This window comes from Paramormyrops kingsleyae, chromosome 10, assembly GCF_048594095.1.
Source record: "Paramormyrops kingsleyae isolate MSU_618 chromosome 10, PKINGS_0.4, whole genome shotgun sequence".
Lineage (NCBI taxonomy): Eukaryota > Metazoa > Chordata > Actinopteri > Osteoglossiformes > Mormyridae > Paramormyrops > Paramormyrops kingsleyae.
In genome coordinates, this window is record NC_132806.1 from 26,309,667 (window position 1) to 26,335,530 (window position 25,864).

Genomic DNA, 25,864 nt, shown 5'->3' on the forward strand with positions numbered 1-25,864 from the left:
TCGTTTTCGCGCACCAATGGGCGGGGCCACAGGAAGGGCCCGTGCTGCGCGCTGCGGGTCGCGTCGGAAGGCTGCCGCCACGACACTCCCTCCCGGAGCTCGGCTTTGATCGGGCTCAAGCCTTCCCCCCCTCCCCGGAACCCAAGCCTCCGCGGCTGTCACCGTTTAAAGTTGAGGTTTGGTCCAATATGGCGGCAGACGGATGGAAATACTGATGACAGTCCGAAAGATCGCCTCGATTTGTACGATGGTAGGTGGACATGTTTCCTCGTCTGACTAGCTTCGGCGGATCCTCCTCCGGTTACTCGGTGCCGTCCTATCATCTGCTCTAAACAGCTCGCCTCCATGCCTGGCTCTCGTATTGCAGCTGCTGTTTTGGTGATCTCCATTTAGGCAGCCCTACGATTTTAAGTTCGCCGCTGGCTGCAATTATATCTGTACAGGTTTTTCTGGGTCTTTCGTGGTTGCTACATTTGCCAGCAGTAATCTAATCAGATCCGGTAGACGTGTGCGTGAGGCAGGGGGGGGGGGTCATCTTTTAGCCACTGCTGTGTTATTAGCACTGTTTTTAGCTGGCTGGGCTAACAGCAGTTGATCAAGGGTTACTTTTAGTGGGCGACGCGATCGTATCTGACACGCAGGCATTATTTACGTCCCAACCTGGACGTGTGCAGGTAACGCAGTAATGGAGTCTGACTCGGGATTTACGGCAGCGCCGGTGGCCGTCGCCGCGTCGCCCTGCTAGCTTTAGCCGCGGTTAGGTGACTTCCAGGATTCATGGCAGTCGCTCTGGAAGTGTTGTGCATTATTCCGGCCACGACGATTGCGCGGTAAATAAGTGTAAGCACACAGCCGGTGTAACTGCGAGATTATTGTGGACGGGGGTTAGCAGAATTAATACAGCCCCCGTTCAGTTTGACAAATGGTTGCAATACGCACTTCTCTTTAATAGCATGCCCTTAAAACTGCTGTTACTTGTATTTTATATACAGCATCGGTCGGATTGGTTATGTTGTGATTAAAAAGCAGGACATACAAACGCGTATTTGCATTGTCTGTTATTAATGTTGTATTTGTTATTGAAGGGAAGGATATTCGAATGCGTCAGCGTGATTTAAAGCGTAAAAATGCATTGAAAACATGGTAATCACGTGCCTGGATGTTTGGCACGTCCCGGCTGCTTGTTAGCCGCTGATTGAAATGAACCCTAGAGGGCGTCAGAGAGTGACCCCGGTCACCCCTATCAACATGACAACTAAACCGGTTTGTTCATGGGAGTACCTGCTGGGCAATTTGTAATGTCATAGTTTAAAAGCCATCTGAGTCATCAAATTTGTGGTTGGCCTCATCAACCACTTTTTCAGTATTACTGGTAGCAAAAAAGGACAAAGCCAACTGACACCTGACAGCAGGTGGCGTGGTCATTAGGAAAGATGGGTCTAATCCCCCCCCCCCCGAATAATTTTGTTGACGACCTCGAGCAAATTGCTGGACTTCCATTCATATATTTTTACATTGTTTATCCAGTAGAGCGTCACCGTGAGCACATGCAAGGGGTGCCCTGTTTGTGATGTCGGTCTGTTGCTGGGCACACAACCACACACTACGAGCAGTTTAGGGACGCTAATCCACTTAAACTTGTGGGAGGAAAGCAAAAACAGGGAGAACATCCATACACACTGAGCAAGTGACCGGCAGCCTGAGGCTGTAGTGCTGCCCACTGAGTCACCACAGTATCCAAGTAATTAATGGTGAAAATGTTACAGTAACGTGCGATATGCTGATTCAGCTGGCATCTTGAAACCCGCCTCAGTACCGAGGTTCTCTGGTGTTTAGATTTGTTCACCCCCCAGTCAGTCTGGCTTCCCCCTGCAATCAAATGACATATTATTATGGCAATTCTGTGGCTCTGAGTCGTTCTTATTACGACCGGGTGCCCTATGGTGGACTGCTGTCCTGCTGTGGGCTTACCCTGTGTCCCACGCTGTGTTTCCCGGAGCCAGCTCCAGATCACCACAGCCCCAGCTGAATAAAAAAATGACTCATAATGGACGGATGTGTGATAACAAACACAGGTTATGTTCGGATAAAGAGCACTTGCAAACCCCCGAAATTTAAGCAGAGCACATAATGTCTCTGTAATAACGGAGCTTGACTGTAGCTCTTTCTATGAAATGCTCAGTGTCGGTTTCACGCAGAGACCAAAAGCTCATTCAGAAACCAATAGCCGTGCATTTTTCTGGAGCCGCTGGTTTTTGCTGACCGAATTGCAGGTCCTGAGGATGTAGAAGGAGGCTTGGCTTGGAGATGAGATCAGGCAGCATGCCTTCATCCGTGCCCAAAGCGCTCTTAAACAGCATCTCGTCATCGGGACTCAGTTTGTGTTTCCGAGCGTGTGGGCAATGCAGGTGTGTTTACAGCTACGACTGCGCTCCGTCTTCCAGGGCGCCAATGCCTCTGCTCTGGAGAAAGAGATTGGACCGGAACAGTTTCCTGTGAATGAACACTACTTTGGGCTGGTCAACGTAAGTGTTTCCCCACTCCTTTGCATCCATTCACACTTGCCTTTCTGCTCATTCTGTCCATACTGCTGTATGCAGGAGTGCAGGCAGCAGCGTGGGAAAATGCAGCTATTATGAGGAGGTTTATTATTAAGTGAGATGCTAGGAGTATGACACATTTAATCAAGCGCAGTCATGTGATCACATTGTGTCATTCCCTATAGAAACAGCAACTTTGCAGACATAGGCAGTTATCAGGTCCATCGTTAAATCAAGCTGGAGACAGAGTGTAGGGGTGACTCTTTGGGGGGGGGAGGAGTGATGTAATGCCTCTAAATGTTTTATTCATACCTCAAGATTAGTTTTGTTTGCTTTGTGTACAGTGACTTGTGTACATTGTTGCTTGTTTCTAAAGAGTTCCAAATATAAGTGATGTTTTTTTGCTATTTTTTAATTTTTTTACCTTCACCTCACCATCTGTCCTCCACCTGGTCCAGTTTGGGAACACATGTTACTGCAATTCAGTGCTGCAGGCCTTGTATTTCTGCCGGCCGTTCCGGGAGAAGGTGCTGGCCTACAAGGCCCAGCCCCGGCGGAAGGAGAGCCTGCTCACTTGCCTGGCTGACCTGTTCAACAGCATTGCTACTCAGAAGAAGAAGGTGGGCGTGATCCCACCCAAGAAGTTCATCTCCAGGCTGAGGAAGGAGAACGGTGAGGGGGAGGCTCTGATGTGATGCTCGCATATTCTATTGCGATACAATCCTAATATCTATAGTTTTGATGGGAGATAATGGCAGCTCCCTTTGCGTGACAGGGATAGAGGCAGCTCCCTTTGCGTGACGGGGGATAGAGGCAGCTCCCTTTGCCTGACGGGGGATAGAGGCAGCTCCCTTTGCCTGACGGGGGATAGAGGCAGCTCCCTTTGCCTGACGGGGGATAGAGGCAGCTCCCTTTGCCTGACGGGGGATAGAGGCAGCTCCCTTTGCCTGACGGGGGATAGAGGCAGCTCCCTTTGCCTGACGGGGGATAGAGGCAGCTCCCTTTGCCTGACGGGGGATAGAGGCAGCTCCCTTTGCCTGACGGGGGATAGAGGCATCTCCCTTTGCGTGACGGGGGATAGAGGCATCTCCCTTTGCGTGACGGGGGATAGAGGCAGCTCCCTTTGCCTGACGGGGGATAGAGGCAGCTCCCTTTGTATGATGGGGAATCGAGGCAGCTCACTTCCCATCTTGTGCATTCAGAGATCTTACACCACACTCCCTCCTCTGGTGTCTTCTTGCACAGAGCTTTTCGACAACTACATGCAGCAGGACGCCCATGAATTCCTTAACTATCTACTGAACACCATCGCTGACCTGCTGCAGGAAGAGCGGGGCCAGGAGCGGCAGCAGAATGGCCGGCTAGTGCAGAATGGCGGCGGGCCGGCAGGGCCCACCGCTACAGAAGGGGAGGAGGTCCATAAGGCGCCGCAGCAGACCTGGGTCCACGAGATCTTTCAGGGCACGCTGACCAATGAGACGCGTTGTCTCAACTGTGAGGCGGTGAGGTCATGGGCAGACGGGGGCAGGAGGCTGAAGGTTGTGGGAGTAATGGGGGAAGGTGGATGATAGGATAGAATTTCAGCCAATGGGTATTGAGTATGAATACCACCTGCAGGTCAGCAGCAAGGATGAGGATTTCCTGGACCTGTCAGTTGATGTGGAGCAGAACACGTCCATCACACACTGCCTCAGGTAGGCCCAGTGCGCTAACATCTACCACTGCTATGGCCTAGGAGGACCTGACTGTGACCACTTCACTTGCGTGTACCACCTGCAGGGGCTTCAGCGACACAGAGACGCTGTGCAGCGAGTACAAGTACTACTGTGAGCAGTGTCGCAGCAAGCAGGAGGCGCAGAAGAGGTGAGAGGCTGAATGCGACTTGTGACATGAAAAGTGGCAGGCTCAATTGCTGGGGGGGCTCTCGTGCTGCTGGGTGTGCTGCTGATGGTGAAGGAAGGAGAAGGGTGATAGATATAGACCAGAACTGCAAAGCCCGCCAACCTCCGCAGGTGCGTGCGGCCCACTCTGATTGTTTCCATAGAAACAGGTCACAGGTGGGATTCCGGAGCGCCTATATGTATGAACACAGAGCTGCGGGATTCCCGAGCTTCGGTGCCGGCGGCCCTGAACCTTACCGCTTATTCTGTTAGACTGATGCATACGGCCAGCCATAAGGGTCAAGGGGGGGCTAGTGGTTAAGGGCATGCTGACGGACCGGAAGGTTATCCGCTCAAAGTTAACCGTTACTGTAGTGTCCTGTGGTCAAGGTACAAACCTTATATGGGAAACACTCAGCTGTATAAATAGGTTTTAATGAGAGGAAATTCTTTAGAATAAAAGAATCAGTTTGCATGTTAAAGTTTAAGTGTAAAAGTATGTGACCAATGTATTTATCAGATGCTTTTGCCCAAAGTGATGTACGAATGAGGGTCAGAGCAACTGAGGTTAAACGGATCCATCACCTACTGACTACACACCATGTGTAGTTAAGCTTCACAAACTAGCCGTGAGCCTGTCTCTGTTTGCTATGCGTACTAAGTGTGTGTGTGTGTTTGTGTGTGTGTAGGATGAGGGTGAAGAAGCTGCCCATGATCTTGGCCTTGCACCTGAAGCGCTTCAAATACATGGAACAGCTGCACCGCTACACCAAGCTGTCCTACCGCGTGGTCTTCCCGCTGGAGCTCCGTCTCTTCAACACCTCCGGCGACGCCACCAACCCAGACCGCATGTACGACCTGGTAGCCGTGGTGGTGCACTGTGGCAGGTGGGTTTGGACCCCCTCCCCTCCAGGTGTCTGTGAATCCGGTCATCTCCGTAGGAAAGCACAAAAAATGGTGGGGGGAAAAAAACATGGTATCTTCTCCCTTCGCAGTGGGCCGAATCGAGGGCACTACATCACCATTGTGAAGAGTCACGGCTTCTGGCTGCTGTTCGATGACGACATCGTGGAGGTGAGTCCTGGAGGAACTTGTCTCACCGGTAGTGGACCTACTTTAAGCTGCTGTTCTGCTGCTGCAAGCATGTGCCTGGGCTCTGTTTATCTAGACAGATGTCCTTGTAGATCCCGATTGTCCAAAACTCATGCCTCTCCATTTCATACCTGTGTTCTGGATCTTGCTCTTCCCCCTTGGCGAGCCTGGCTATAATATAGCCTCTCATTACTTGGCTATAGAACTCGTACCCTTATCTGTAGAGTCTGGCTTTTGGGTTCATATCTCTGCCCTGGGAGAACTTGGCGGTATTCTGTAGAAGACCAAACACATCCATGAGCCTGTACATTACTCTGACATGCTGCTTGCTGGTTCTTGAAGCTGAAATAGTAGGTGTAGCTTAGGTGCCAAACAGATTTGCCTACAATGTGAACTGAAGGACAAGCAAGACCCATTTTGGCCCAGTGTATTCCTGATGAGTAATGCAAAGAACTAATCCTGCTTCATTTCCCTTTGTAGAAAATCGACGCCCAGGCAATTGAAGAGTTCTATGGCCTGACATCAGACATCTCCAAGAATTCGGAATCGGGATACATTCTTTTCTACCAGTCCAGAGACTGAGCCGCTGGGAATGTCCGAGGGGACTGTCACACGGGCGGGGCGGCGTTCGAGTCGCACAGACCCCTTCCATTAAGGCTTTTTCTTGTTTTTTTTTCTTTTTTTTGTGGCACACCACACTGGAGCGAACGGCGGACCCTCAGGCAGAAGCAAACGATGGCCGACCCAACATGGAGCAGTGGCTTTCCTTAATTGTTGCCTCGGTTCATCTTGGGGGGAGGGGGGGAATGTGGAAAGAGCTGCCTTGTGTAGCCATGTTGGAAATAGGGGGGGGGGGGGGTTCAATGGACAGCCATGCTTATTGTGGGCAATGGTGCAACCCGGCGGTAGCTTGACCTCTTAGCGGCCATGGAGATGCAAACCTTTTATGAGTTATCTGCGGTAATATGGTTATATTTAAGGAGAACGACGTCCATGTACATGCTGGCATTCGTATGTGCATATGTATATGCGCACGCATTCAGATATGCATGCTTGCATACTTACACACATATGTCTGCTTTTGTCTGTTGTTACTAAGGTAACCAAGGCATCTAAGGGGTGTCTAATGCTCTCTTGATATTGTCCCTGCCTGGGTGGCGACAGCCACACTGGGTGCCGCCTTACCGGGCCTCCCTGTCCCATGTGTCTTGTGCCCCCATTTTGCTGTGGCTGCGGACTCCCCAAACTCGCAGCGGCACTCTTGGTTGGGAGTCATGCGGTTTGTGGTGTTGCTGTGGGTGGGGTGAGGTGGAGGGGTGCAGCGGGGATTGGGAAAGCTTGCAGATCTGGAAGAAGCTCCAGGGCTTCATGAATGTGAAACAGTCCGGGTCAGCGGTGACTGTTCCGCTTTCTTCGCCTACCGCTCCCACCGCCTGGATTTCTATGCACCGCCACCAGGGGGTGCTCTGCTTTATTCTGACACACATACATACACAAGCCAGGTTTGTCCGAGTTGTATTTCCTGAGTTCATGGAATGCTGCTGCTGCTGTTTGTAAGGTTTGTTTTCCTGAATTTGTAATAAGTTATGCTAGCCCTGTCTAATATCTTAAAAATGAATAACATTTACATGCACCTACTGCGTACATGGTGACTCTTAGGTTGTCCTTTGTAATGCTTTGCTTTCCTATTTAATTATTAACTTCCTCCTTTGCAGTGAGGTGTCAGTGAATCGGTCAGTGAGTGCGTGTGTGTGAATATTAGACCCCGTGTCCGCCGTTGCTGTGTGCAGCTTAAGGCCGCATCCGGTCCGCAAAAGCCGCCGAGTCCCTCCCTCTCAAGTGGATTCAGAAGTGGATCGTGCCGGTGCAACCAAGCGGTCGCCCTGCGTTCATTAAAAATAACCTCTGGAGTGGACCGGGTCGGCGCCCGACCCGTGAGACATACCACATTCTTAGCAGTTTGCTTTTCATCGGGGGGGGGGGGTGGGGGTGAAGAATACGTGGGCGATACGCGGGGTTTCCCTTGCCAGGGCTAAAGGGCACAGGCGCACCCAGAGCATCTCCAATAAACACTGTAGTTTCTACCCACCAGTGTGCGTCTTTCTGTGGTACATCGCGGTCTTAAAACACAAAACACCTAAACAGGGAGGTTAACCCAGGTAATGTTTTGTGACGTCAGACAGTCCTTCATGACCCTCCACCTTAAGCCCGTCGTTACCCAGCGTGATCGAAACCTCACACCTTCTCCTGCAGGCTCATGAAAGCGGGCCAGGCGTAGCTGCCACCCGGTGGCAGGAAATGGGTATAGCGCCTCACAGGTCCGTAATGCTTAATCCAAGTTCCCCTCCCAAGTGTGTCTGTTATTAGATTCCTGCTATTGCCCAGCTGGCTCCCTTGGCTTCCGTTTTTGAAGCAGGGGAGGGGGAGGGGGCCGGCTGACGTGAAGCATGTCAGATACCCAGATGTTAATGGGTAACGTGGGGACCTCAGTGTCAGCTATTTTTTTTTTGCAAGGAAGGTTGCTTGTTTACGAGAGGCCGTCACCTGGGGCAGCCGCACTCCCTGGCAGCATATTTTATTATCACAGACAGACGGTGGCGGCCGACTCGGCCCTCTTCCCTGTTGGGATCTACGCAGCCTTTTCCAGCCGTGGCATTGATGAACGACCTGCATTCTGACCACATAGTGCTGTAGAGCAAAATGCCATTAGAGACCCAAAGCAGAGATTTTAAAAATAAATTCTAAGTACTCGAAAAGGTATATTTCACTTTGATAAACAGCCCTGAGGAACTCGCATGCACAGAAGGTGCTAAAATGCTTCCCCCCTCAGAATAAAAATACACATCAGCTCTCTCTCCAAGTTAATTATTGACAGTGAAATGGGGCTGATTAAGTAACCGTTTCTACAGACTCTCCACCTCTTTCTTCAGAGTTCACCATTTCATTGAGTGAGTACTTGTCATACAGAGCTAGGAGATGGCTGACATCTGTCTGTAATTCTCCTTTGCAGCATTAAGACTGTTCAGAGACAACTTGTTATGGCTCCCTTAGGTGAACTTTATGGGGAAATGGCTCCCTCCTGAGGACAAGTTAAACATTGCTGAAAAACAACACGAGTTGAACAAATATTATAATGTTGGCCAAGACCAGCGGTAAGAATGAGAAGGTAATTTCTCTAGCACTCGCAGTACTGTTGTCATTTCATAAAAGCCCAGCTGAACTGAATTGCTTCAATGACGGCAGCAAGGTCTGGATTCAGGGTGGAAGACCAGAAAGCCACGGATTCGGTTACAGGCTATCAGTGACAGATGTGTTACTGCAGAGGTTGAGGAAGAAGTCCAAATGCCAAGACTTTGGGCGGGCTAAAGTGCCGTATAGGTTTATTTACTGCATTTCATTTTCACTAGGCCGGACGCATGCCCCGTTAAAACACGTCATTGTCTTGTTACTGCATAGCATAATTCAGCCAGAGGGAATATTCATCAATCACCAGTTAAAACACTGAAAAGGACATTTATTTAACATAAATGCTGAAATATACATGTTTACAGTATAATTTACATAAGACCCAGGCATCATAATTCAGAAGGTGTGTGTCCCTTTAAGGGTTCGAGGTGACGCATCACTGGCTTGGATTCCGGTAGCTCCCTGTAAGTTCGAAAGAAATCATATAGCTTTTTCTGAAGTAAGAGGTGAGTGTCTGTACTCAGCATGTATGGGGGGGGGGCAAGCAGAACAACAACAAAACACACCCAGTATTTGGACAAGCTACCAACACTCATGCCAAATGTATCCTTTATCAGTGCAGTGACCATTTTACTGCCCGCAACTGACATAATCATCCAGCAGGGGGCAGCAGTCTTGTAACAGAGCATTCATTTGGTTAATGGCCGATGGGATGTCAGGCGTCTCTTACTGTGTGTCTACATATGTACACATGCATGTGCATGTATGTCTTCATATTACAGTCTAGGTTTAGGATCTGCATGTATGATGATGCTGGTGTGTGTGTGTGTGTACACTGGGCAGGTGAACCATGTTCAGACAGCCAATCATACCACCGGTAGGGTCATACGATGGTCTCCGAGCCGGTAACCTTTCCAGTGAAGTAGTCCCAAAAGTTAAGAGGCTGAGTGATCGCTCCCTGGGTGGCTGCATCCTGCCTCACCCACACACTGTCCCTGGAATTGTCCTGCTTGAAGCTGGCATGGCTGGTTCCTTCCCAGCATGCCTCTTCCGTGACTGGATTGGGCGTCTCGCCCAAGCTCAGCAGGTCATGATGGGAATGGAACTGCCTCATCTGGCCAATGGTCTTCATTGCACTATCCTCTGAGGACTCTAGGAGGAAAGACCAGACAGAAGTTTGCATTAGGTCTCAGCGATCAGAGAAAGACACGGCTTTAAACATGCAGTGGATGGGATTACTATATCCTGTTCAGTTAAATCTAAATCAGTTCAATTTAAAGTAACCAAACCAGTCACTGGCTGACAACATGATAACTCCCCCTGGCAACCATGTATTTTCTGGCTTCCCTGTAACCTATCAGGAGTCACCATCCTCCACCTCCGTCCACCTCCCACTACTTACGCTTCCTGCTTGGGCCCAGGCAGAGCACGTTGAAGAACACCTCACTGCTCAGACTACCGTCTCCCTGCAGCTCTGGGAAGAGAGGAGAAGTCTCCAGCGGAAAGAGGCCTCCGCCGGAGGGCACCGCTGCCTCCAGCGATGACTTAGGCTCCTGTTCTCTGGAGTCGGACTCCACGTCCGTGTCAGTGGTCAGTTGACTGCTGCTGGGGAACAAGCGCCATGCTATCACAAACAGGGAGAGCTTCAAAGACAATCATGCCTCTTCGATACAGGATCTAGAATTTTTCTAATTTGTAGAGATTAATTTGTAGATTTAAAAAGTAACAAATCTAAAATAAAACTTGGTCCAAGGTATACCCTCCTTTCTGCCCTGCACTTTCTGGGGGAGGATCCAAGCCACCCCCACAACCCAGTACAGCAGGGGTGGGGAACCTGATCAATGGAGGCCCAGTGTGGGTACAGGTTTTTGGACTGGCCTGTCAATCAGCCAATAACAATGGGTCCCCAGGACTGGAGTTGAGAACCACTGCTTTATTACTGGCTGATTGTGAGGTCATCCCAAAAACCCACACCCACACCGGCCCTCCATGGATCAGGTTCCCCAATACTGCTGTACGGGATAAGCAGCTGGTAGACAGCGTCAGCTATGGATGATAGCTCGGTGCTAAGCCAGCGATAGCTTTCTGCTGGCTATTTACATCGGCTGGCTATCCACTCTGTGACGACACAGCCCACCTGAGTTTCCTGCGTAGCAAGTAATCGATGACGTCAGGATCAGTCTGAATGAGACTCATTAGCACCTCCTGCTGGAATTCTGCAGATACCTGTGGTGAGAAGTACAGTACCTGTCAAAAGTTTGGACACACCAAGCCACCTGCAAAGGAGTGGGATAGGGTGACAACTGACCTAAAGAGAGCAGAAATGGTTTTGGAGTTTGACCAGAGAGTGAAGGGGAAGTGACCAAGTGCTCAGCATATATGTGGGAACTCCTTCAGGACAGCTGGAAAAGCATCCCAGGAGGCCACGTGATGAAACTGGCGTGGAGGAGACAGTAGGATCAGCCTGTCCCTGGAGCAATTGGGGTTAAGGGCCTTGTTCAAAGGTCCAATGGTGGGATCACTCTGTTGATTCAGGGATCTGAACCAGCAACCTTCTGAGTCCCAATCCTCAGAGCTGCCCCTCCTCAACAAATAATTATTTTTGTTTAATGATTTTTTTAGTCAATGCATATCTCCATATATGTTATTTTACAGTCTTGATGTCTTTATAATTATTCTAAAATAGAGAATTGTACAAATAAACCTTTCAATGGGTAAGTGTGTCCAGACTTTTGACTGGTACTGTGTGTGTGTGTGTGTGTGTGTGTGTGTGTGTGTGTGTGTACAATTCTGTGCCCTCATGCCCCCACTCACCGTGAAAAGACGTTTGTGGTTCTTGATGAGCTTCAGTGTGATGGAAATGATGGCTGCACTGTCCTCGATACCCAGCGTCTGCTGGCTGCTGTCACGCTCGGATCCCCACTCACGCTGCAGCAGGTTGGGCCCGAAGATCACCGCCAGGTTGGCTGCAGTCATCTTGTTCCCTGGGACCTGCCAGGAAGAGGACACACAGCTATGAGGCAGGCTGGCAAGTGCAGCGCAAGACAGCATAGCAGAACTGATCCAGCAGCAATGACGAACAGCAAAGCATTGTGGGTATAGTGACATAAGCTTAGTGAGGCTTGGCATCACCACGTGTGGCTCTGTTTAATGAGATCACTTAAAATGTGAGTGTAAAACTTTGCATTTGGTTACTAGGCCAAAAGAACATTCTAGACAAGAGACTGCATTCTTACCCCTGAAGAAGGTATTTAACCAGAGTTGTTTCTGGAATATAACTTCCTTACAGCTTGACATTTTACCAACTTGCATGTTTCAGTGTCGTAAACAGAAGAATCTGATTGGTTGCCATAATAATCAAGAAATAATAGGTCTCGGAGAGTCAGAGCGCTCACCTCCTGGCCGGCGGGGCCGCACTTGTCCTCGGCATGCGCCTGGACGACGTGCAGCAGGCAGAGGAGCTGCAACAGCGTGTCGCAGTTGCAAGGTGGCAGCAGGTAGAGCAGCAGCTGCAGGTAGGGGAGCTGCTCTGGCTCCCGCAGAGCTGAAGCACAGGCCAGCCCAGGGGTCACATGATTACACACACAGGTCAGACAGAGGCCGCGCGCAGCATGCTAACGCCGTTAGCCATATGGCCCTGTTCACAGTCACAGGTTTCTGGCAGAGGAAAGACAATTATGCTCCTAACTCGTGCTGGTCTCTGTAACCTGTCCTTAAGTGTTTTCAGTATTCATTAAATCAAATGACTCAAATGTAATATCATATAAATGCATCAAATTAATTTGGATTTTTTTGATGATGAGAAGCGGCAAATAATTCCACCATTAATGACACCTTGGAAGAAACGATCTCAATCTCAAATCTGGGGCTTTTATTTAACCTTTGCCAGAAAAACTCAAACCTAACCCTCACATAACCCTAATGTGAACTCTTTACCCAACATGCCTTAGAGATTCGAAATGATGTAAGGCCACTCCCTTTAAAAGAGAGACTGACAACAGTCTATCGCAAATATCGGTGTCTCTTGCATGTCACACCTCTGTGCCCCAGGCTGAGTGACCTACCACCAGTTTAAGGACTGAACAAAAGCCTACAGTCTTTCAGTTATTTCTTACAAAAATTAGAATGGGGGGGGTGTCAGTTGCTCGACCTTTGACCTTAAATGTTAATTTTCTCATACTCAACTAACATAATAGTCTTTTGTTTCCTCTCTATGTTTTTCACCCCACACTGACTCAATTTTTTTCAGTGTTATCCAAGTTTTGTCTGCTTATGATGTTGTGTTCAGTTTGGTTTACCTAGATTTCTATAGCTGTTGCTAATCTTTGCAAAGTGCTTTGGAAGGGAAATACATTAAAATTAACGTTGAAGGAATTGTGATACGGATTCATTCACCAGCTGGCTTAATCTATTTCTTATTGGTGTCTTGGTTTCCATTGGTTACACCAAGTGATGACTGACAGTGCGCCAACACCACCCCATCACCATATATGGTAACAGTCACATGACATATTGCGGGTAACCAGCAGTAAGGCCGTTATGCTGTGACAAACGGACATGATAACAGTGATATCGGCGCAGAGCTCTCACTGGTGGTGTGCAGAAAGGCGGAGTAGAGTTCCCGGGGCAGCAGGGGATCGGGCATGTCCCTCAGGAACTCTTTCAAGAGGGCCGCTACGTCGTGCACGCTGTGCTCGTCGTCCAAGATGACGTCTGCTCCCATGTCGAAGTCGTCCCTTAGCTGAGACACGCACACATGCGGTGAACAGGAGGCTGAACACGATGCTCGCATGCACACACCCGAATGGGAAGGTGCATGCGTTAGACACCACGCAGGAAACGCATTCTACAGAACATCAGCATGTACACTGGGTCGGCCTGCACAGCCCCACAGGATCCTGCAGGGCGGCGACACTCACCTGCCTTACTCTCTTCTTTGAGCTCCCCACACGAAAAATCCCCACTGTGTTGAGTCCTGCACAAAGGAGAGGGGTTGTCAGTGGGGACTAACAGGCACACGCACACGCACACGCACACACACACACACAGGCGTGTACTGCAGCCTCACCGTAGATCTGGATGTGGTGGCAGCAGCGCTCTACCACGCGCGGAACCTGCCGGAAGATGGGGTTAAGGCTGAGCTTTGCCTGGTTGCGCCCGGCTGCCTTCCGAATGTCCAGCTCGTTGGGGTGGGAGAGCTGAAGAGCTTCCAGTAGCCGTGACTGACTCTCTACCAGGTCAGAAAGGCAGTCCACTGACAAACCCCCCTGGGGAAGGAACATGGGCTCAGATCAGCATCTGCGATCAGGAGCCGGCGGTCGAGGTGTTGCAGGAATATGGCGGTCATCTAATCTTCACTCAGTGAGATATATACAGAACTTGTTTTCCATTTCAGGTTCTGCTTGCATTTTCTCTCCAAAAATTTAAACAACAACTAAATAACCATGAGTGTGTAACAGCTAAAAGACAAGCTTAACATTGTACGGGACGCAATGCGCTAATGTAAACTTCCTTGTTTATATTCCCTGGTATTTATATTAGGGTTATTTTGATTTTGGCCCAGAATCTGGAATTTTGAAGGAAATATTTATAATAGGCGAAAAAAGACAGCGGCAGATCACAGACAGAAACTCTCAGAAAACAGAAGATTGGAAATATAGCATGAAACATCCTTATCTGCAGAACAAAATAAAAGGTCTTTCTCATGTTCACATCCCACAGCAAGTTGACCTGATATTGGAATATTCAACCTTTTTTTGAAAGGGCCCCCATGGGATTAATATACTTGTCCTGACCCCCTCCCACCCACACACACACACACACACACACTATTGAAAAGCCCAAATGATAAGGTGCTTTCAATGCCAGAGCAGGCGGCTTACCCTGCGGTGGACCCTGGGGGCGTTGTCCAGGAGGGTGTGGGACAGAGGCTTGCTATTGAGCTCCAGGACGGAGTGGGGGCCACAGGGCTTCCTGCCCTCATGCTGCTGTTGCTTCTCGGCCCGAAAGTGCAGCACGCTGGCCTCCAGGTCCAGGCAGTCACGCCTGCTCTCCCGCAAGGCGTCCTGCCGCTGCTTGTGCTCACGGTCATTGGCGATCGCCTGGGACAGGGGGATGCCGAACGCCTTGGGGGCCGTCTCTGGGGGGGGGGGGGGGGGACCCAATCAGAAGGTCCTTAATGCCAAACCAAACTCTGAGGGGGGCATGTGTCCAAATTACATCAGCGACACAAAGCCAAGGTCCACCTAAAAAAAAAAAATTCTGGGACGGTCCTTTGGTAGACATCACCGACCATACGGAGGGTCCCCAGACTGAGTGTGTGGTCTGTCCACCAACTGAGTACCACTAATGTAGACTATACAAAGAGTAACCACAAGTCTGCGAGACTGAAGATTCACCACCCCCCTCTTCCTCGATGGAAGGGGCTGCAGTGAGATCTGTGATGCACTGTGCCTCAGATCGTCAAAAAAAATGCATGGTTTCGGTTCCTTACCCCAGGGCACCAAGCTAGACATGCAGCGTGGGCCGGCGTCTGGCTGGGCACAGCCTCTCGGGAGGAGCTGCTGCGAAAGGCGGCAATCTCTAATCCTCTTACAGGAGGAGGCAAACGACCGTTCATGACGCAACCCTGTGTCGCTTTAATTAAAGCATGCTCTCTGTGTGATCCCGCAGCTCAGGAGGTAAAACCCCGACGAGCGACAAGAAGCACAGCTCTAGCAGAAAGGAATGCGATCGGTCAGAGGCATGCCTAGCACGCTGATTAGAAACATCAGATCTCCTACCCATCTGCAAGGCTGTGAGGTCAACCCACCATCAAAGCTCTCCTTGGCTGGGTCAGTCATAAAACTCACAGTTTTGGTTGGCTTTAGGATCTGCAGCCCCCCCATCTCCCTCCCACCCTAAATTATACCGCTTACAAAGAATTAGAATGTCGTCTCAGCCTGCTCTGATCCACAGTATAAATAATCCCTACTTACAAACGCATGGTTAGAACATGTTCTTGCACTTGTGATGAACAACTGCACACCTGTTGACCCTGAGTTTAAACAAAAATAGTTTTGGTTCAACTACATGACTACAACAAGGGCATGGCCTCCAGGAAGCTTGCATTCTGCGAGTATTATACAGCGTCGGTTTCGCTGAGAGTGACCCCGTCCCTGAATGCTTCCAACAATAAAACAGGAACAGTAAAGTGGTGCTTACCCCGTTCTTTCTTTTCCTTGGAAAATGAGTCAAATTTCCTCCTCAGAGACTTCCTCCTTTTGCGGGTGACTGCAGGGGGCAGAGAGGATGAGGTATTAAGGACGCACTGCACATTTTTACTTCAAACCAGCAACCTTTTTCTCGGATTCATTATTCTGCCAATCAGCAGCCATTTTCGCGATTCCAGGCAGGAAAACAGCCTACTTTGTAAAGTGGAGATATCTTATAAGCCCTTTGGGGAGAACTAGTACAGAAATATGAAACCCAGGCCAATTTACACAGAGGAGCCCCAAGTCGTTAATGGACTGCAGATGTTGGTGTCGCTGCATCCGTGAGCCTTTATCCAGAACTGAATCAGTAAAAATATGCAGAAACCTACGTGCTTGCACCTCAAAAATATATCAATTAACCAACAGCTTACCGACAGACATGTGGGAGTATAATTCTCCTTTCCACAAAACATTCAAAATCCAGGAATGTCTTTTTCCTGATTCTCAGACGCCTGCCTTTCTGGGGACCACAGCAGACAGTTATGGAAGTTGCCCTGGGCACTGCTAAAACTGACTTTTGACTAAAGTGTGACCCAAAAAAAACACACCAGCTGGCAGAAACAGTCTGTGCCATTCACAGAGCTTGCTGAAAAAATAATTCAATTTTCTGAGTCTCCTTTGGGGAGATCATTGTTCCCACCCCCCAAGCCTGTGAAATAAACACATAACTGTTGTGCAAAACTGCACATTAAACCTTGCATCTGACCCGCTAGAACTCATCCTTTTACACACGACCTCTGACTACTTATGGGACTTAGAATTATACGTCAATTATACGATCTTGGCGGCAACTCCATGGGGCTGTGAATCTACAAATCCTTCCTTGGGATTTAGGCTTCCAGAGCACAGGCAAAGTTTAGAAGGGGCTTAGGAGATAAAAGCCCTGTGGGGGCTTGATGCAGCGCCACGCTGGCCATCCCCATGCAGCAAAGACTGTGGCCATGTCAAATTCCCACGGCACCAGAAAATGACAGCAGTCTCCACTCCCCTAACCCCACATGGAGAAATACTGAATGCTGATTGGACAGATTTTCCGGGCAATGGAGGGAAAGCTAGAATACAAGACGGACTGAAACAGACATGACCATGCTCCTCAGAGACAGCAGCTCTTACAGGAGTTTTCTGCATGGAGACACACTGAACAAAGGAGACACAGCTTCTGGACATAAAGTCGACATACACAAACGATCTGTATCACCTTCAAGTGGAGCATTCAGCTACCTGTTAACAAGTGTTCCTAAAGTGATATACAACAGAAAATAGGGTCAGATAGTCTCTGGAGCAATTGGGGGTTAGGGGCCTTGCTCAAGGGCCCAACGGTGACATCACTCTGCCGACTCTGAGATCTGAGCCGGTGACCGTGCAATCAGAGGCACAGCGTTGTAACCTACTGACCCACACACCGCCCTCAATAAGATGGGAATGTAACCCACAAAGAACAGTTAATACAGGGGATAAGACCAATCTCTCCAGGACCAAGAACAGATCAGAGCTCTCCGGGACCAAGATAAGATCAGATAAGTTCTGCAGGACCAAATCTGAAGACACCCACTCTGAATTCCTCCACACTGAAAACAAAGAAATCAAAACATCAATGGTATATTTGGCCAGTAGGGCTTTAAAAATCATTTGGTCCAGGAAGTTGACTAATGGGAGTCACTCAAGGCTTGACTTCAGCGTGGGACAGTAAGTGTTCCTTACCATGCTCTGAGACCTAATTCCAGCCTGACTCCCAATAAAGAACTCCTTTCCACAAGAGACCCAGGATCCACATCCTCTGCTCTCTCTCTTAGCAGATAGATCCAACTAACAGAACCTCAGCTCAAACTGTGGGCGTAAGTAAATGTCTGTATAGCACCGAAAAGCTGGCATCTAGACAAATTTTGCCGGGCCTAAATATGCTGGTACGCCCGCTATCTAAAGCCCTGAATACTACAACTATATTGCTATTGTGCTATTGCTTTTGGCCACGACAAATTCACACCTTGGGGGATGCTGATGCTGAAGTGCAGGTTGCGTTCCTCCAGATGGTAGAGGGCCACCTCCTGCAGGCGAGCTCGCTCCAGCTCCGACAGGCTCTGGATGGGCACCGACCGCAGCCTGGCGCTCTGGCCCAGCATGGTCGTCCACGTGTGGTCACCCTGGCGGGAGGAAAGCAGCGAGGCTGAAAGCTCACGACCAGCGAGTGGCTCAGCGGGCAAAGCCTCTGTACCCGTGATCGGAAGATCGCCCGTTCGAGCCCTGGCAGAATAGTCACGTCTGTGGGCCCTTGAGCAGGGCCCTTAACCAGAGGTGCCGTGTGCTGGCTGGCCCTGTGCTGTGACCCCCAAGCTTGCTGTCACCTGTCTGTGTGCTTAGGGACAGCAAGGTGGGGTAGGCAACAAGAAGCTATTCCAACGTACTTGTGCAAATGGCAAATAGAGCAATTGCTTGTGCTTTAAGATTAAACGGGAAGCCTGGTTTCCCCCACAAAATTGCTAAAAGAATTAGTCAATGAAAATTCTTTTTATTTGTGATTTAAAGTGTAGTCTCTCTTACTAACTGAAGCACAGAGTTCATCATTTCACAGAAGTTGCTTTCAACAACATTTTCCCTTTAATACCAGGATAAGTACAGACCATTGAGACTCTGCTTCAATGGAAATCTATGAAAGATTCTTATACGCTTTGTCTAAATGGACAATAGATGAAAGCTTGTTGGTAAATATGCTCCATTTGTGTGTTTTCAGACCACGACAAGATGCCGTGCTACTTGGGGAGTCTTTGACAGCTTGAAACATACTTTTTGATCAGGCAATGATGACTGGACACATAGACTTGCAGTCAAATATTTTTCACCAGCTTGGAAGCCAAGTTTCTCTGCACAAGACAGGATTAACTATCAATAACACAGCGGCTATGGTGTTGAGTCACAGTATTCATTCATTCTGTCGCATGCAAGTACGCAGAAGCAGCTCATATGCCACTGGCATTTGTAAATATTGTAGTCATTATCATTGAGTTCTGAGTTTGATCATTTGCTTAAGTTTAAGTTCAGCGATTTTTAGTAGACTAGTTTGGTAGTTAGCTAGCTAACTGAGCTGCGTGTTAGTTCAAGCTGAGCTAATAGCTTTGAAGAAACATGGCAGACACTGCAGTTGATGTTGACTTCATTCAAAAGACATCCTTTGATGATTTTACATACAAGTAGCTGGCCTACTGAAATACCTGCTGTCCAAACTGTACTTCCCCCTTTTTTAAAAAAATTTAAAATAAAAAAATCACCATCTGTCACTGAAATAAAGGATCATTTCATTTCAAGCTTTTCCCCCCCAAGCATCACATTAAAAATAAACAAATGGCTCCGCCCTCACCCTGTGTGTGAGGGACAGGCAGCAGTGGATCTGCACGTAGGGCCTGACGGAGAGGCCTGCTTCTGAGAACGTCGCGCTCATGGGACCATGCATAAACACGGAGCCGCGGCACTCGCGGACACAGCTGCTGCGCAGGGGTCTGGCAGAAGCCCGTAACAAGAGCGCATTTTTGGGACCGATCCCCAGTGGGCACTTAAAGCTGGAGCAGGAAGGAGATGTTTCGTCCAGATATTCCTCTTCTCACGCCGGACACCATCTGTACCCAGCTTCACTAAATCCGTATTGACCGTACATAACATATGCACATTCACACTGAATTACTGTGCCCACATACTTAACTACAATTTTACACCCACTGCACAGAGATACGCATACCTTCTGCATTTCAAATCACCAAACAAATATTCGAATGTATTCAAACACTTACACTCATCTCAGATTTCGATTTTAAACTTCCCCCTCAGCGGTCTCTGATTTTGCACCGGCTGGCTTTGCTCTCTGAACTGCCCCAGCTCCCTGTCCGCTGGACCCTGCCCCAGCTCCCTGTCCGCTGGACCCTGCCCCAGCTCCCTGTCCGCTGGACCCTGCCCCAGCTCCCTGTCCGCTGGACCCTGCCCCAGCTCCCTGTCCGCTGGACCCTGCCCCAGCTCCCTGTCCGCTGGACCCTGCCCCAGCTCCACCCTGCTCTCACCCACAGCTTCAGCTTCAACGACTGCCCCCGGCAACCCTGCTTTCAAAACTTGCTGCATGAAGCCTGCTCCCTGTACTGAATCAGTACTCTTTCTAAAATGAAAAGTGGAGGCTACAACTAATACAGCAAATTATTATTATTATTATTATTCTGCACTTAGGTAGTGGAGGAAGAGGAGCCTATGCTATGGATTCCCTAGAACAAACATGCTGCTCCCACTGGGAGGCTGTCGATGGACCTCAGCAGATACAGGTCACGGTGGGATGACGCTCAAAGCCTGGTAAAATAAACTCCCCAACCCCCTCCTCCCTGGAACAGTAGCATTCCTCCGTACTGACTGCTTGCGTCTCTCCACCTCAGTGTTACGCTCCATTCATGCTCCTCCTTTGACAAGCTCCTCAAACAGCAGTGCTAACGTAGCTACTGACACACAATAAAAAGCAGCCTAATTTAGGGTCTCGATGGAAAGTGATAGATCCTGCTCAGTGCGGCATCCAGAGAGTTTAGCTGGCCTGGTTCTCATGGTGCCAACAGAAAAGGGGAAGAGAGCATGTTACTCCACTTATCTGCATCATTATGCAACCCGCACTGTGTCTGCCTTAATGCTACAGAGATGACCATCTACTTCAGAGGGTCCGAGTGTCTTCTCTCGCGCCCTGAATGTGCAGTGTTCGACCCAAGGCTCACGGATATGGGGAAGGGCCGTGACCAAGATGACGGACGTCAATACCTTCACTGGAAGGGACGCCACAGCTCCACGTAGGAGAATTTTACCAGGATGGCAGCAATGACAACAGTGCAGTGCCGTCACTGTACGCAGCTTAATGGTCAAACCGCGATGGCCAAGGAAAGCAGTCCTGCCAGCTACAAGCTACAAAGCAGATTCCTGGTATTCAAATTGCTTGTAGATTAAAACATCAGCCTGGAGATGCTCCCATAATTAAGCAAAGCTTGACTGGAAAAGGTCATTTTTGGTATGGTGTGTTACTGCGTCAGCTACCATTCCCTCTTTATTTAACTTGGGCACAGACTGGGGCATGTCTGAGCTCTTACGCGGTTGAAGAGGTACCCAAAAAGGAGCTGCGCTGCATTCAGAAGGAGTCTCCTTTCCTGCCAAGTCAGAATACATCCCATAATTTAAACCACCGGTCTGTGTCAGACAGTCAGAGTTACATCAGCCTCGCATGGGAGTGTGTGACTCCCGCTCCTCTCCACGCACACACCTTAGTTTTAAAAACTGCTTTTTCTTGCACTATTGATGCTTGTAGCTAAATCGCTAGTTTGTGCGTGTCAGGTGAACGGTCGTCACGAAGAGAGAACCTTGAGTAGAGGATGTAGCTTGTGATGCTACACTGTTGCAGACAGGGATCACGATCCCGAGCTCTCTGGGGTCATTCTCAGGGCCAGTGTCCCACCGTGAGAGGGCCCCATCTCACTGTGAGCCAGAAATAGGGTACGGGTCACAGGCACGCGAATGGGACCACACACACGCACAGCGCCGCAGCACGGCTACCGGAAAGACATCTGGCGTATCCTTCATCTGAAGGCTGCGTGTGCACGCAAATCACAAAATATATCAGACGCACAAAAGAGCATGGAAAAATACTGGTCTGTCATACGAGTTTAGCAGGTACTGTTTCTGTTGGAACGCAAAGTAAAAAGGACTTTGTCCAGCCAGCCAAGCATAATAAATTTCCATTTAATTCCCTGGTTAAAGAGAAGCAGTGAGCCCCACTGGACGGCATCCTCCTGCGTAAAACCCAGAGAAAGCGACGTTTACGGCTGCTTGTATCTCAGCTAGAGGGGCTAAGAGCAGCTGCCTCTGCCCAGAATTAGAGGTATAACTGGAAAGGACGCAGGATACAAAGCATTTCAGTCATCACATCACAGCACAGCACATAAGCCAGTGACGCAGGGTCAAATATACACTCTTACCAGTGCCAGTAACCTGCCATTGTTTAGTCTCCTATTCTGCCTTAACTGAGGCCAATCTAAACCTTGAAATTATTATTTATTTGATGTTACTTTTTCCATTTGGTGTGGAAAAATGATGGGACAGGGTCACAGAAGCACCGTCCCCTCAAATGCTCACAATGAATGTGTGGTTACATACTGTGTTAATATAGTAGTTTGCTACAAGCTACAAAGCTACAGAGACAAAGTAAATAACTACAACGAAGCTACTTCATCTGGTAATACCTACTATTTGTGCTGTACGATACTCTTAAAGCAAATTAAATTTAAAAATGTGAAACATGATGTTAAAAATAATAATAATAAAAAAAAAACAAATTAAGGTTTCAAAAAAGTTTCTTTGTTTGGTGTGAACCAAGAGTATTTCAGGAGTGCTGCGTGAAAATTAGAAGGGTCACAACAAAAGAGAGACAGATTCTTATTATCTGTCCGAGAATCAAAGTGCTCCTATGCATTTTAATGAAAGTGTCTAAACTATTGTTTGCCGTGAAGTATTTTTCAACCCTTTAACATCCATCCCCAGAGTATTTCAGCAAAAAACATCTCAAACACCTGGTAGCTGAAAATATCCGTCTTTGTAGAGAGAGAAAAATAAGGGGTCGATATTTAAGTATTAATCAGAAATAAGTTATAAAACAAAAATCAACTTACGACCGCGATCAGTCGGCCATTTATTTGATATGCAAAAATTGTATAGTATGTATAGTATACTGCATAAAGAAATATCTTGAAGTCATATTGTTTGTTGCGTTTTAACCTTTTTATCACCGCTTTCTTACTTGATTATCGTTGCACAAATGGACACCAATGTATACTATACTGCGAGCTTGAGCGCTAGACGAATGAACGGGCGTCCCACGCGCCGCCGCCGCATGTCTGTGGTCTCGGATCTGTCGAAATGTCGGTCAGTCAGTCGCATAGATCCCAAGTTGTCTATGACCTGTAATAATTTTGTAACGATGTAGCGTGTTGCCATTTGTTAAAAATATTTACTGGAAAAGCTACAGCGTTTTAAAAGTACCCGCGCTACTAATAATATGCTACTGAAAATAGCTGCTCCCCAATACTGGTAACCAAACAAAACACCACAAAGCATTTTTAGTTTTTTGACTGCATTCACACATTTTTATAAAATTCAATTTCCCTTCTATGGACCGAAAAAGGTCAAAATAACCTACAAGGTTAAAATAACAGTTGTAGGTTCCCAAAATGTAATACATGCATGACCACACACACAAAGTGCATATATTCCTATCATTGCGGGAACTATCCATTCATTTCTATGGGCATAACCCAACTTGTCCTAACTATGATTACCCTAACCCTTACCTATAACCTTATAAGCCTTAACCTTAACCATAAGTAACCAAACAAAACACAAGATGTTCAGCAATTTTAGTTTTTAGTTTTGTTTTATAAGTTTGAGGTTTATATTGTGTATTGTATTGTACAAGCTAAAAAGTAACAGGTTTTACCACATACATTGTTAGGACATTTGGTCCCAACAATGTAATATAAACCTAATCCACACACACACACACACACACACAGACCTGTACTCATATCTTTCTGGGCACTGTCCATTCATTTCTATGGGCAAAACCCTAATCCCAGCAATGACAAAATTAACCCCTACCCAGTCCTAACCTTAACGATAAGTAACCAAACAAAATACAAGTCTTTTGACATTTTTAGTTTTTTTGATTGCATTCATTTTTATAAAATTAAGGTTTATATTGTGTATTGTATTGCACAAGCTAAAAAGTAACAGGTTTTACCACGTACATTGTTAGGACATTTGGTCCCAACAATGTAATATAAACCTAATCCACACACACACACACACACACAGACCTGTTAAACACAATTCACAAAGCATTTTGCACAAAACAATCACCCTGAAAAACAGTTTTTAAAAGTGTTCAAACAAAATTAAACATTTATGCAAGTGCAGGGACTGGGGAAAAAATCATCACAGTTATTTTCCAGTAGTCTTGCCTCCCAGTCCCTCAGAAACACAGCAGTATTTTCCACAACAAAGGGCCCCCGAACAGGCAGTAACAGACCAGGCCGCCGACAGATTCTTCTTCAGCACTCTCAGTTTACATCACACATCTTCAATTGACATACGATGGATGATACACTCCATTCTGTGAGATCACAACTGGGAAGAATTTAAAAACACTAAAAAATTAAGTCCTGGCACACACTGAGCAGTCATTATGGAGGAATGTTTCAGCTCACAGAAATCATTCCTACCTTTGCTGAGGGCCTGAGAGGCCATTTATCTGAATATCAAAGTGCTACTACATCAACTGTGACCTGCATGGACCACAGACCGCAGAGATAGCACACATCACCATGGTTGGCCACCAGTAAAATTAGATTCTAAAAGAAATGTGCAATGTAACTTTAATCTTGCCAGTGTTCCTTTTTTCCATCTGACATGGCGTTAACTCTCCTATGTGAGTTGATCATTACCAGTGGAGATCTCTTGAAACATAGAACATGTGTGGGAGGTGCAGTCTGCAGTAAATTTTTAAACAACACAAGTCAAGTAAACACTCTGAAAGGCATCAATTCTGGGCACATGCTAAGACTTGTTTTCCCCATGTCAGACTGCTGTTATGGGGTAGAATACAAGTGTAATGCTGTCAAGACAGATCCGTCCTATATTTGAACTTCTCTTGTTCCTGGCAAGACATTCATGCTTCCTCTATCTTATATTTGTGATACAAGCACAGTGTAAGGAAAAGTACATTAAGTACCCATGGACAGCAGAAAGGTCTAGAAAAAACGTGCAGCTCTCACAATGCAAACGACGGCTAGAGCAGGAAAGTACTCAACTCAAAAGCACTCAGAGGAATTCTAGCCAGACCACCTACATGGACCTACTGAGGGTCACCCCATACGGAAGAGCTGCCAATCTTCTTTTACCTGTAATGACCGACCCTCCTGCAGACCAGGAACGACACAGCGAGAGGCAGTGAAGGGTGTCCCGGCCGGCTGAAGGGGACTGGATCCGTTCTCTCGGGCTGCTGGTCCTCTGGAGTGAGGCTGAGTTCTTGCCTGCCAAAGCAGTTGGCTGCCTCCTCCACCCCCCCCCCGACACATACACCAGGGGGGCGGGCCCGGCCCGGCCCCAACCACCCCCCCCCCCCAAAAAAATTGGGACCTGCTAATCAGTAGTAGCAAGAACAGCAGGACTTAACTCCTTTCCAGAATTCATTGCCAGCAAGAAAGAAATAAAAAGCAGATGTGAAACTGCTGACCTGCTATAATCTCTATTTTAGGGCATCGAAACCCTGATCTTTATTATTCTGTATTTTGTAAAAAAAAATTAAATAAAAATAAAAAACACAGACATAATGAACAGAAGACAACCACAGATTGGGTCACACTCACTTTTCAGTGAGCGAGCTAATCTTTGCATCTTTGTCCCTCCGAGCCAAGCGGTGTGTGTTTCGTGTAAAACAAATGGCTGGAGATAAAGTGAAAGTGGAGAGAGCGAGAGACACCGGAAACAGATCCGGGTGGAGGAAACACACTGACAGTGAGGCTGAATCATTCATATCATGCACACTTCTGAAACTGACAAACCCCAAGTTTTTCATATTTAAGGGAAGAATTGTGCACAATGCCGCTGAATTGCTTTCTAATAAGAGAAATTAACTTTTTAATACTCTGTATGCTTTTTGTGTTGTTATTATTATTATTAATATTAATATTATTATTATTATTGCTACTACAATACAATGCTGGGGTATTTAGGGATATTTGCCCCTAAGCCCCCGGGATCAGCACATGACAGCCACATGCCCCTTTGACAGGCAACCCCACAGAGATGCTAACGTGACCCTATGACTTCTTCCATCACACAGCAGGTAGAGTTTATC

General features: G+C 47.8%; 2 protein-coding genes across 4 annotated transcripts in view; one reads left to right on the forward strand and one right to left on the reverse strand.

Annotated features, from left to right (window-relative positions):
• The first annotated feature begins 13 nt into the window (after positions 1-13).
• LOC111846365 (ubiquitin carboxyl-terminal hydrolase 12) lies at positions 14-7,156 on the forward strand. Its single transcript, XM_023816483.2, has 9 exons — positions 14-250; positions 2,445-2,525; positions 2,999-3,212; positions 3,786-4,042; positions 4,158-4,234; positions 4,320-4,403; positions 5,110-5,307; positions 5,416-5,494; positions 5,993-7,156. The coding sequence occupies exons 1-9, from the start codon at positions 203-205 to the stop codon at positions 6,092-6,094; spliced, it is 1,140 nt and encodes a 379-aa protein (XP_023672251.1). The 5' UTR covers positions 14-202; the 3' UTR covers positions 6,095-7,156.
• A 1,849-nt stretch (positions 7,157-9,005) lies between these two features.
• arhgap36 (Rho GTPase activating protein 36) overlaps positions 9,006-25,864 on the reverse strand; it is a 28,011-nt gene continuing 11,152 nt past the window's right edge. For 2 of the 3 annotated variants that reach the window (XM_072717594.1, XM_072717596.1), the window contains exons 2-12: positions 17,936-18,092; positions 15,902-15,970; positions 14,581-14,837; positions 13,767-13,965; positions 13,618-13,673; positions 13,289-13,439; positions 12,094-12,242; positions 11,513-11,689; positions 10,836-10,924; positions 10,101-10,300; positions 9,006-9,850 (exon numbers count right to left, since the gene is read on the reverse strand). In XM_072717594.1, coding sequence (XP_072573695.1) covers positions 9,582-9,850; positions 10,101-10,300; positions 10,836-10,924; positions 11,513-11,689; positions 12,094-12,242; positions 13,289-13,439; positions 13,618-13,673; positions 13,767-13,965; positions 14,581-14,837; positions 15,902-15,970; positions 17,936-18,092 — 1,773 coding nt within the window. In that variant the 3' untranslated portion in view covers positions 9,006-9,581. Of the gene's footprint in view, positions 9,851-10,100; positions 10,301-10,835; positions 10,925-11,512; positions 11,690-12,093; positions 12,243-13,288; positions 13,440-13,617; positions 13,674-13,766; positions 13,966-14,580; positions 14,838-15,901; positions 15,971-17,935; positions 18,093-24,905; positions 25,033-25,864 lie in introns of those variants that run through there. The other variant, XM_072717595.1, reaches the window with a different exon arrangement.

Excerpts from the sequence above, each read along its gene's own strand:
- LOC111846365 (XM_023816483.2), top strand. The coding sequence starts at position 203 with ATGGAAATACTGATGACAGTCCGAAAGATCGCCTCGATTTGTACGATG. Across the intron at positions 2,526-2,998 it reads ACTACTTTGGGCTGGTCAAC|TTTGGGAACACATGTTACTG; the intron begins GTAAGTGTTTCC and ends CACCTGGTCCAG. Across the intron at positions 4,235-4,319 it reads TCCATCACACACTGCCTCAG|GGGCTTCAGCGACACAGAGA; the intron begins GTAGGCCCAGTG and ends TACCACCTGCAG.